This window comes from Lontra canadensis, unplaced genomic scaffold (genome assembly GCF_010015895.1).
Source record: "Lontra canadensis isolate GAN:19392208 unplaced genomic scaffold, GSC_riverotter_1.0 scaffold79, whole genome shotgun sequence".
Classification (NCBI taxonomy): Eukaryota; Metazoa; Chordata; class Mammalia; order Carnivora; family Mustelidae; genus Lontra; species Lontra canadensis.
In genome coordinates, this window is record NW_022631073.1 from 8,759,606 (window position 1) to 8,771,579 (window position 11,974).

At 46.7% G+C, this 11,974-nt stretch overlaps 1 protein-coding gene across 1 annotated transcript in view; it reads right to left on the reverse strand.

Moving 5' to 3' along the window:
* Nucleotides 1-11,407, reverse strand: part of LOC116882003 (deleted in malignant brain tumors 1 protein-like) — a 59,451-nt gene extending 48,044 nt beyond the window's left edge. The window contains exons 1-4 of the mRNA XM_032882195.1: nucleotides 11,098-11,407; nucleotides 10,155-10,184; nucleotides 9,228-9,299; nucleotides 7,107-7,424 (exon numbers count right to left, since the gene is read on the reverse strand). Coding sequence (XP_032738086.1) covers nucleotides 7,107-7,424; nucleotides 9,228-9,299; nucleotides 10,155-10,184; nucleotides 11,098-11,407 — 730 coding nt within the window. The remainder of the gene's footprint in view (nucleotides 1-7,106; nucleotides 7,425-9,227; nucleotides 9,300-10,154; nucleotides 10,185-11,097) is intronic.
* Between the last annotated feature and the right edge of the window lie 567 nt (nucleotides 11,408-11,974).

Here is an 11,974-nt window from a genome sequence, read left to right on the forward strand (position 1 = left end):
TCTACGCGTCCTGAGCAGCGTCCCGAGCCGCCCACCAGCCTCAGCTCTGGCCAGTCCCCTGCAGATAGAGACCTGGTGATCATTGTCTTCTAGGGACACTACACATTGCCCATGAACTGGTTACGCTCTCCACCCTGACACTTCTCTTAGGGACAGGAACTTGATAAAAGAGCCAGCCAACTGGTCAACCCCTTACTTGGAGGTTAATATGCAATTAAGATAGTCAAAATTACATTTAGCCTAAAACATTCATTAATTGAGTATGTATTGGGCCAGAGGAATGTGCCAATCTATTTCAGCTAAGTACAGAAAAACATTATATATAATATTCACAGTGATTTGTGGCTTTGTGGAGTGCCTTAGAATGGGTGGGCGTGTATATGCTCATCTTCACCTTTGTAATAACTCAGAAGGCAGGTGGAAGAGTACCAGCACGCCACTTCTATCCATGAGGAGACTTTAAGTCGGAGAAGTGAAACTATTCACCCAAAATCCCACATCTGGGATGTAGCAGATCTAAAGTCAGCTCTCCTGGTTCCAAAGTTCACTGTTTTTCTCTGCTATTCCATCTCACTGCCTCTGGAATAACTTTGACACTCCACTCACTTTGAAAAAGCCCATTAGTTACACAGATACAGGTTAACCAAGAGCAAGACTGGCCAAATAAAAAAAATAGAGAGAGCCCCACTAGAAGGCACCTGGAAGCTGGTCAGGCTTTGAAGACTCTGAAAAACACCAAAAAAAAAAAAAAAAAAAAAAAAAAAAGAACTTTGCTCATGATTCTAGAGCCAAAGGATCCCAAGAGTTTTGGATGGTCCTAAAAATACGCATAGAGTCAACTGGTCCATTTTTCAAATAGATGAAGTACACGCAGTTGGTCCAGTTTCTGCCCCTGAAGCAGGTACAGATGCAGGTTCCAAGAGGAAAGGATAGTTGGTAAGTGAACGCATGCATCCCAGGGCTTACCTGGTCTTGCTGTCACTGTCTTGGGTGTTGCTGTTGGGATTGCTGTGAATACAAGACGACACCCTTCAGATAAAAAGGGTCAAGATGGCAGCATCCCTTAAACACCAAGATTCTGGTTGATTCATTATCCCTTGCATCTTTACAATAAGGGGCCTCCCAAATCGCATTCTGTTTATGTTGTTCCTCAGACATGTAGGATCCAACAGAAGTAATATTCCTTTCTGTCCAGTCAGTGGGAATATGATGACACTTAAACTGTGCCATTCTGTTCCAGAATGCAAACATGTATGGTGCCCCTCTAGGGAAAAAGCCATTTCTTCCATGTGCTTCTGTTTTGTTAACTTTCCCTAAGTGTGCAGGGCTTGATTAGGTGTGTCTCACTGTTTTTGATAAAAGCAAGGAATTAAGAAATCAAATTGGCAATTACCAATTTACAGACACCCAACGGTTGGTATATGGAACTTGGTTCTATGGCGAATGGGCGTTATGCTTGTGCAAAACATGTACAGACAGAATCTCTCGGCTAGCTGGAAAGATGCAGGAAATTAGGAAAAATATGAAGCAGAGATCAAACTATGACACTCCAAGCACCAGGAGAGGGGGTCAGAGGAAGACACACAAATGAGGAATGAAGATAAAGAAGCAACAGTAAATGTGACTCACTGATTAGATGTGGGGTCCTTGAACTCGCCTCTGCAACGACAAGGAAGCCTCATCAGTAACTGCTCAATCACAGTGACAATGACTTTCTCCGACCCACTTTGTGACACAGAGAGCCTCCTCCCCGTTTCATAGCATACTTCCCAAGGGTGCTCACTGAGCCACCCTGGCACTCCCTAACAGGGCGGGAGACTGATCTGAACAGCATCTCAGCCAAGACAGATGATAGAACTGCTCATAGGGTCCATGAGACAGACTCTTTTCTCTCAGTGGTAAATAGTGCAGGATCCATAGCTGGGTGGCCTCAGAACAATTATGGAACCTCTCTAGCCTCAGTTTCCCTGACTTTACAAGGGGAAGAACCATGGGTTCGTGTGAGGATGAAAGGCGGTAACACATGCAGAGTGCTTACAGGGTTGCCTCGCATAAAAGCGTCATTCAGTAAATGTTCATTACTATGTTGGTCACTGTTGCTGTGATTAACCCAACCTCGAGTACCTGTGCTGTATCAGAAACCTTGGCTCAGCTTCTATCTGCTTCTCGCCGCATGTCCTGTACATCCCATCTCTGTACTCACGCTGCTCCTTCTCCTGCGTGCCCCCTCCCCATTTCTCAACTCACAGCTTGGCCAGGCTTAAAGACAAATCTAAGGCCGTCTCTTCCTATGTTTCCTTCGTGTTTTAGCCCGCACAGCTCTCTCTCTTTTCTAATGTCTTTGGCTGAGACGCATGTGTATGTCAATTTAGTATATTCTAGTCTATCCCATTTGTTTGCCTTCATTTAGTCTATTCTACTTGTCCTCTAATTGCATCACACAGGTTTGTCTTAAACTGCTTCCAGATTGTACATGAGTCCCTCTTAGGCTGGGACCACAGCTGCTTCTTCTGTAGGTCCTGAAACACCCGCCTCATACTAGATTTAGTGTAACTCCAGAAGTGGTGTTCCAATGGGCAAACTGTACCGAATATTTACGGGGAAGCAGGCTTGGGGTTGAATCTGCCAAGCACTGAGCACATGATGTACCATTGTTGTGCAAGGGCTTTACTTGTGTCATTCCAGGTAAGCCCCACGACAAGCCTAGGAAGGAAGCTTCTCTAATCCCTGTTACACAGGGAATGGTTTGAGGCACAGAGAGGTTGGGTCTCTTGTCCAGGGTCACAGATTAAGTGATGGGGCTGTAACTGGCCCCAAGGCAGTTAGCTGCAACTCCAGAGCTCCTGCTTTTAACCACTGTCCATACCTTTGGGTGCAGAGTAATAATAAGCAACGAAGTTTTTCCCTATGTTGTTGAAGCTTCGGAAGTACACGAGGGTCATTGAGCTGGAGGAGGACGCGTAGGTGAGGTAGGACCCAGAGCAGGTTTTCCCCAGGGACTTTGTCGAGGATGGAGGGCCGTCCAGGATTTCAAAATATTCATTGGTGCAATCTAGGCTAGGGAAGCAAAGACCGATGGCTGCCTCTTAGCTTCCCCATTAGCAGATCTCAGAGGGATGCTGTGAGGCAGGACCTGTCTTTCACGACAATAAAACTGGGGACAGATTAAAGCCCGTCAGTCATTTCAACATAGTGTAAAATCCTTTTATCCCACTTTTTCTTGAGGGGATGAGATCTTAACTGGAAGAAGGAAGAGGAGGCTGGAGTACGAGGTGGGCCCCTGATGAGGCCTGGGGCTGCAGGTACCTGGAAGCCCAGGGCCAAGGGTGGGATCAGGCAGCGGCCTGCCTGTAGGACGGGCTTCAGGCTCCAAGCAACCTATTTAGGAACTCCACAGGCGACCTGCCTAGAGAGAAGCGAGCTACCAAGTCTGCCCAGCTTGCTCCGTGCAAGCCATCCCATCTGTCCGCTCTTCTTCCTGGTGAAGTTTTGTCCAGATGCCCCTAGGGTTAGAGTCAGAAGACCATCCCCAGGCCTCAGCCTCATGACCCATCCATTCCAAGTCATTTTTTGATTAAGCAAAATTCAATAGCAATAAATAATTTAGGTTGCTCCTGGGACATTCATTTGTGAATGACATCAACATTGACTATTTACAATATTAAAACCTAAAATTTCTTGATATATAAGGTCTGGGGGTTCCCTGGAATCTGCATCTTTAACCAGAGACTGAAACATTCTCTATCTCTCTCACACACACACACATACACACAAGTGGATGTGGAAGATGGGAAAACAGAATAAGGTCTATGGCTTAGCACAGTATTGCATGACTTCCTGGGTTGATATTGTCCTACAGTTATAGATGACGCCACCGCTGGGGGGAGCTGGGTGAAGGGTACATTGGACTCTATGTATTATTTTTGTAGCTTCCTGTGTGTCTACAATTACGTCAAAATTCAAAATTAAAAAGGGCATGAAGAACTTTTTTGCTTGTGAGAATCAAGCACAGGAAAATGCTCAGACCTTTAAACTACACGGTGTACTTCAGTCATGTACTCGTGACTTACTTAAGATATGGAAATGCCAGCAGTATGTGATCAGAAGCATTGGCCTTTATTTCCCACACACAGGTTATGTTGTCATGCATTTCATTCTGTGGGGGATTCCTAATCGCTCCAGATGAGTTGGTAATTACTCTGCCACACCTAGATTTTTCTAAAGAAGAAAAATATTTTAGGATTTCAGGTTTTTTTTTTTTTTCATTGTTCAGTTCACTACTTTTGGAATTCACACTTTCTTTTCCTTTCATTAGGAAAAAGGTCTCTTTGGTCATTAACCTTGTGGGTATGTCTTAGGACATGTCAGAGGCATACACCAGTCTAAAAACTCTTATAAACTTAGGAAATTAGGGCATGAGAGTGTCTGGATCTTGACACATCTCTCACTTGTTTTGAGAAATCTATCACTGACGTGGCTGTGGCCGTGGGCAGAGCAGTTATTCAGTATCAGCCAGAATCTTTCCTTCTGCTTGTTGCTTCCCTTGTGGGTTCTGTTCTGTGGGTTGGTTCTCTGGCTTTGACTTTTGTCAGGCCACCAGAAGTAACAAGTAAATGGCTTCATTTCCCCTAGCTGAATCTACATGGAGTCTTTATGTATACGAAGATGTCAGTGTCCTATCTGCCATCTGTTATAATTTATTAAAATTACACTATTAAAAATCCACTACTAAGTGGAGAGGACTTCCCCTGAGTCATCTACCCCACCAACACTGACATCATTCTGTGTCTGTCTGTCACCACACGTCCATTTGTTTTCCATCTGCTTGTCTATCCATCTGTCCAATATTCAGTGCAAAATTAAAAGTAACGCCTATAGCAATGGCTTTCTCCATCAGACTATCTGGCTGTGCAAGAATTGGACCTATATTGGCTCTGGTCATCTACCTACAGCTCTTCCATAAAAGGACCAGCCAGGCTGTCCAGGCATCAGTATTATTTTAGCCCTTTATCTCCAAGTGGTGTCAAGAAAAGTTTAGCGGAGGGGCGCCTGGGTGGCTCAGGCATTAAGCATCTACCTTTGGCTCAGGTCATGATTCCAGAGTCCTGGGATGGAGGCCCGCATCGGGCTCCCTGCTCAGCGGGAAGCCTGCTTCTCCCTCTCCCACTCCCCCTGCTTGTGTTCCCTCTCTCGCTGTGTCTCTGTCTAATAAATAAATAAAAATCTTAAAAAACAAAAAAAGAAAAGTAAAAAAAAAAAGAAAAGAAAGAAAATTTTAGTGGAGCTTCTGGAAGCCCCAGATATAGGAAAAAACAGAGGAGGGAAAATGGAAGATGCAAAGAAAGGATGAACAAGGAAGAAAGAGATTGTCAGAGATGGGACAAGGGTGGAGAAGAAGAACATGGTCGTTATGGTTGCAGCCCTCTGCAGTGATGCTCTTGGGTAGCGCTCAGGCAGCACTGCTGTTAGGAGCCACGTGCCTGCCCTTCACAGGAAGTTTCCATGCTGGAGACCAAGCGTGCGGGTGTCACTTGATTATTTGGACTGCCTTCTGTGACTACATAGCAATGGAACTGGAACCATAAATCCATCTGCCTTCATTATTGGACTCTTCACTCAGAACGTGGATTCAAAGGGGTCACCCAGACAGGGAGTGGTAATTTGCTCAGCTTTCTTGGGGAACCACTTTGGGGCTTGAGCTAAAAGATGGTGGTCAGAGCAGCCAAGGACACCAAAGTCTTACCTGTGGCCATTGGTCCTGCTATGACAGCCAGTGGGCGATCTGTCAAACACAGAAAGGACATGTGGCTCATCAGCTGGCACTGAGGTCCTGGCATTAGCTGCACATGATCCCCTGAGGAGCTCATAACAAATACAGTGTGGGGTCCCTCCCAGAATGGCTCAGTCCTCTCTGGGGGCAAGGCCAGAACATGCAGGGGACGTTAATGTGTGGGATGGAAAAAGCACTGATCTAGATCCTTTCCAGATTTTGATATATCATCCTCTTGTTATACACACAAATGAGATATTTTTAAAAATGGGGATTTAAGAACACTGAAGACATGAAATTCTGCCAACTATAGCCAATTCCAGTGATCCAAGTCCTGGAGTTATGAAACTTTGAGGTAAGAATAGGAAGGGGCCCCAATTCACCCTTTCCTTTGTCCTGGTGTTGCTCAGAGATGGGAGGCCAACATCCAAGGATGCTGTGGCTCCTCCTTTATGCCCCCTGCATATCTCCTACCAGGAACACCTGACCCAGAAATCCCCACTGGAGACCTTTCCTGTGACCAATCCATTTCGACCTGCTAGAGTTGACAACCCAGGAAGGAATGTGCCTGAGGTTTTATCAGACCTTTTCTACTCAGATTTATTCATGATTCACTCTCTGACCAAGAGCCAGCTGAGGGCAGGGCATCAGGGAATCTGGGGGGTTGATGAAGGAGAGAGGGTACTGGCATGGAAAACTCTGGGTGCTGGCATTAAGACCCTGTGGGAAAACCAATAGCAAAAGGAGCTCTGTGGGCACCAGGAACAAAGCAGAAGCAGGGAGAGGTTGGGAATGGTCACCTTGACTTTGGCCAGGTCCAGCCCACCCACCATTTGCCCCTGAGCAGGAAGTATCCTTAACCATCCCCCTACCCATATCTCATTGCCATTGCCTTGTGACCCTCAGAGCTGGCAATAAGTGCTATACACATGTCTGAGAAATTTAGAATCTGCTTCCTGTGTACAGAATGGGGGAGAAGTTTAAAGTGAGGCTGGATCAAATGATTTCTAAGGTACTATCCAGTTCTCCCACTGGACAGGCAGGTGACTCCACATGTCCCAGTCACTCCATGGGCCTGGAGGATGACACATCCAACTTCCAGAAGAATTTCTTCCCCAAGGTTTTGGGAAACTGCACATGTAAATATTGCCTTCCTTACCCAGGGGTGAGACGGTTGAGTATTCAGCATCTGTAAACACGAGGGGTTAAAATATCCACTGTGAGCAAATAATGCACAGGTTCCTTTTCAACAGCTAAATTTACATGGCCTTTTGAAAAGTGTTCTTTCAGGAAGAGCCAGGGCTGGGCTCTGCCTGGGAGGGGAGCCGAGGTTTACCTGAACAGATCACGCCGGCATCTTCTTCGTGCCCACAGTTGTGGGAAAACCAGCCGATATGGGAGCACTCCTCCAGGCGCGGCTCGTCTCCCCTGCAGTGCACGTTGTCAAGGAGGATCTTCCCAGAACCTTCCCCAAAGTGGGCCTCACCCGGGGCTGACATGGCCCAGCCACATCCCAGCTGCCTGCAGATGATGTTTGCTTCTGGCAGGTCCCAGAGGTCATCACACACAGTCCCCCAGACTCCCTGGTAGAAGAGTTCCACACGGCCTGCGCACCTCCCATGGCCACCTACCAGCCGCACGGGGGCCCCGCCTCCTGGGAAAGAATGGTGGGTCATGGGCTGATGGTTGCTCTCTCTGCCTTTCGATGACTGGACTATCTGTTACCCAACCTAGCTTTTCTTATTTTCCATGACTTTGCTATCCACACTTTTCACGTGTTCATGTGAGCTCCCATGCCATTCTCCAGCTAAGTCTGCTCTAAGAAGCCTGTAATGTCTTCCTTATCCACACTCGTGTTTCAGACAGTTTGCTTGTGGTAGAGTGTTTACAAAAATGACCACAGTGCTTCTCTTCCTGACATCCTCACTCTCTACAGTGTGTCATTGTTGCCCTGCCAGTCAAGAGGTTAGTTTACTTTCCTACTCTTTGACTTTAAGCTGTGGTATGTGACAGCAGAATGCGGCAGAAGTAATGTATACTCCTGTGGAGCTGAGGCCTCCAGAGGCATGACAGGCTTCAGTTCATTCCGTGGGAACACTGAAGGGATCCTGTGAGGAAGCTTGAGCTAGTCTGTGGGTGACAAAGGAGTAGTATTTTGCTCAGCTTCCTTGGAGAATCACTTCAGGGCTTGCGCTAAAAGATGGTGGTCAGAGCAGCTGAGGACACCAAAGTGAGGTGGCCTCATCACCTCTGTCACCTCAGATAAGAGCTATGGAACAGTAAGACATAAAATGGAGTCCATCCTAGGTCAGGCAGCCTTCAGCTGACCTGTCAGCTAGACACAGATGCATGGACAAGCCCAGCAGAGTCAGCCAAGTCCATCCAAGCCCATCCCAGAGGGGCAGAACTACCCAGCTGACCTTTGGACCATAAGCAGTGACAGATGGTGATCATTTTAAGCCACTTTGTCTTGGGATGGTTTTACACGGCAATGGCAATTATCCATACTCCCTTTTTAGATAAGTTACTTTTTGCGGGGATCATCTTGCAATATATACAAATATGGAATCCTCAAGTTGTAGTCCTAAAACTAATATTAATGTTACATGTCACTTATACCTCAATAAAAAATAGTATGCAAAGAAAAGAGCTTGGATAGATATAAAAATAATGTTAACATAAAAAACACAAAAAAGAAAGATATGTTTCAGGTGATTGAAACTCACACAGCCAACAACAGCACCTTTGGTAATTGCCACACCATGCCCCATGTCTAGGAGCTATGGCACCTGCTGGGCATTCTTCTACCAGGGATGCTCAGACCCCGGGGAGAGATAATGGTTCCATTCTGTCCTCCCTGAATCTTTTGACTGTACAGCTAGATTAAAAATGACTCAGGGGTTCAATGTTTTACTCCTACCTTATCTGACCTCAGACTAGGCTTAATTCATAAAAGAAAAAAAAAACCCTAATTCAAGGCCAAATATCCTTAAATATTACTCATCCCTGATCACAGCAGAAAACCACCTCAAACCATCAAACTGTTCACTAATTCTGTATGCTATTGGCAGCCCTATATTCTAATTTGGAACACATGTTAATGTCTCCCACCCTGAAGCCCAAAGGGAGTCTGTCCGGTTTCCTCCCTGCCCGGCATAATTTTATTGTCCCTTCACCTTTCAGGTCTTGCCAAGACCCCTTGGCTCTAGATGGAGACCCTCTTCTGAGCACCTATGGCACCTTGTTCTCCCCTATCAGAGCAATCACCATACTTTTTTTGTAACAGGATATACCCTCCTTCCCCCATGAAATTAGATGACTTGAGGGTCAGCCTGTTTATTGTTATATATAACCCCAGTGACATTATATATCCTTAGTGACACATCTTTATTCACTCATCCATTGTCAGATGAAAAAAATTGTTCAGAAGACATAATATAAAAAGAAACAGCCTTACCTGGAGGTGCAGAAGAAGGTGGGTGTTGAGCTGCTGATATCACCAATGATGTGGGAAGCAGGTTCTCATAGGCTATTGGTGGGTAAAAAGGAAGGGCCGTCATCAGGGAGCAGTCAGAACACTGAAGCAGTTGCTTCAAGGGGTCATCTGCCTCCCCCAGGATTCACCAGGAATAACCATGACACTGCCTTCTAAGGCTAATGACCTCATAGCCTCAAGATCTTCATTTAGGACAGAACATAGTGTTATTGCCCATTGACAAACGAACATGCACCACATGGCCATCAGAAAAGCAAAGCTCATGGACGACTTGCCCCATGTGGCTTGCCATAAGAGAGGCCATCAGTTGGCCATCATCTCTCTCTAATGGCATGAAGAATGAGGGCCAAGGTCATTCATCTGGAAAGAGACCAGACAGGATCAGATTCCTCCAGCCCAGGGCCCTTTGCACCGCTCACACAACCTCCCTTAGTCGGCATTAGACCAAAAGGAGGAACTATGTGAGTGCTTGTCAGGTGCTAGGTATCTTTGGGCATTGTCATACTTAATTCTCCATCATTCAATTCTCTGTTATTCCTACTCTTGTGAAGAAAAATGAGATGAAACGGGATCAAGAGATGCTATAACTTGGCTGAGTTTCCATAATTGAGAGTGATCATATATCATGTCTGTTCCTCCCATTAGGGTGCAGGCCCTGTGATGGGAGAGAGCTGGGGGTGGGGAGGAGTTTGATCACTGCTGTGGCCCCAGTGCTTACTGGCACAGAGTAGTACGCAGTGGACACTTAGTCAGTATCCACTGAATGAACAGATGAGTGAATAAATGAAGCTGAGAATCAAACCAGGATCTGACTCTAAACCTCATGATCTTTCTTACGTCATGCCAGGTCTAGTAGATGATGCCAAATGTAACACAGGTTCTACCTACCTGTAGGCAGAGCAGCTGTGGAGTCAGCACCTGTCAGCGTGAAGAGAGATTGTGCATGTTATCCTGTCTTATTCAGTGACTGTTTATTGGGATTATCCTAGATTTAGGGAGCTGTGGGAAGCAGGGAGAGGCAGAGACCGTGCCCTTGAGGGTCTCAGTATTTTCCCTGGGGATTTGAGACACAAGACCAGGCAGCAAATGTTGAGTGTCCCAGGGGAGCTTCAGAAGGCAGTACCCACCCCCTGCCCCAGGGTTCTTAGGTGTTGAGAGGTTCAGGAAGGGCCAGGTGCAGCCTGGCAGAGTTTGTCATTTGTGGGGACATTTGTTCCAGCTGCCAGTAGGATGGAATCAGGAAAGATTCTGTGTAGCAGGACCCATAGATTTGGGAAGGTCACCAGGTCTAGATGTGGAGGACCTGGAACATCAGCTGACAAATCTGGCCCATCACCTAGAAGTCACAAACTCAAACTCCAAAGTTTCCAAGGGCCATGGGAATAAAACAGATAAGGGATTTGAGTGATGGCGACTGTGTGAACTAGAAGGCTGTTTCTTGACCAAAGGGTCAGCTCTTTCTCAGATCCAGCCAGTTGATGTAATCAAATAATTTCTTGTTTTGAGCCTGAACTTCTGTTTTATTTTTTTCACAAATGCAAGAATTTGGATTTTTTTGCCAGATACTCTGATTTGGCTGAATTCAAGTTCAGCCCAAATTTTCAAACCATCAAGCCACTTCTGAGCCTGGATCAGTGATCGTGAGCCATACTCAACAAGAGGCAAGGGGATGGTGAGGCTGATGTATAACTTTGAAAGGATATAGACAATATCAGTTGCCTGCCTCAATCCACTGACTTTTCTGGGCTATGCTATGTTGTGTGTGTGTAAGAATGAGAAGTGAGGGGATAGAAATAGCCTTCCTAATGAGGGCTGACAGCCAACACCTTACCTGCGCAGATAACGCTGGCGTCCTCTAGGTGCCCGCAGTTGAGCCCGGCCTCACCCCTGTGCACGCACTGCCCCAGGTGGCTCTCAGCGCCGGCACACTGCACGTCGTCCAGCAGGATCTTCCCGGAGCCTGCCCCAAAGTGGGCCCCTGTGGGGGCTGCCACAGCCTGGCCACACTGCAGCTGGTGACACACCACTGTGGCCTCGGCCAGGTCCCAGAGGTCATCACATATGGTTCCCCATGTGCCCTGGATGAGAACCTCCACCCGGCCTGAGCACCTGCCTGTGCCGTTCACCAGCCTCACGGCCATCCAATCTCCTGCGGAGGCACAGAGCAATGGGAAATTATGAGATTGGCCTTTGTGTCAGCATATTGCCTTGATCCTGTTATAGTGCTCTGATATACTGCTGATGTCATAATTCCTCTGGGTTGGGCAGATAGAGACCTCTACGTCTTGGAACATCAAAGCTAGTCTTTCTTCTTCCTGGAAGTGCTGGAAGACCCCAGTAGGCAGCAGCATCTGACTTCTAGAGGGGGAAATCCAGAGGCCCTGGGTTCTCAACCTTACACATGTCCCCCCATCCCACCTATAGCAAAAGGACTGCAGGGAACCCTTGACCTGAGGGTTGCATGGATGGGGCCCCTTTGACAGCCATGCCTTGGTGGACAGTTGACTAGAGTCTTCCTATGGAAGTTGCCCAGTGTGGTGTAATCTGGAGATTATAGGGCACTCTTTTCTGCTCTAGAGACATTTCTTTGTTACCAGCATGGTTGTACTTTTAACCACAGAATGTTCACTTAAGATCTATTAAGATGCAAAAGTGGATAAAGTTCATCCCTCAGGATTTATAACCAGTGACAGGATGGAGAAGCCACA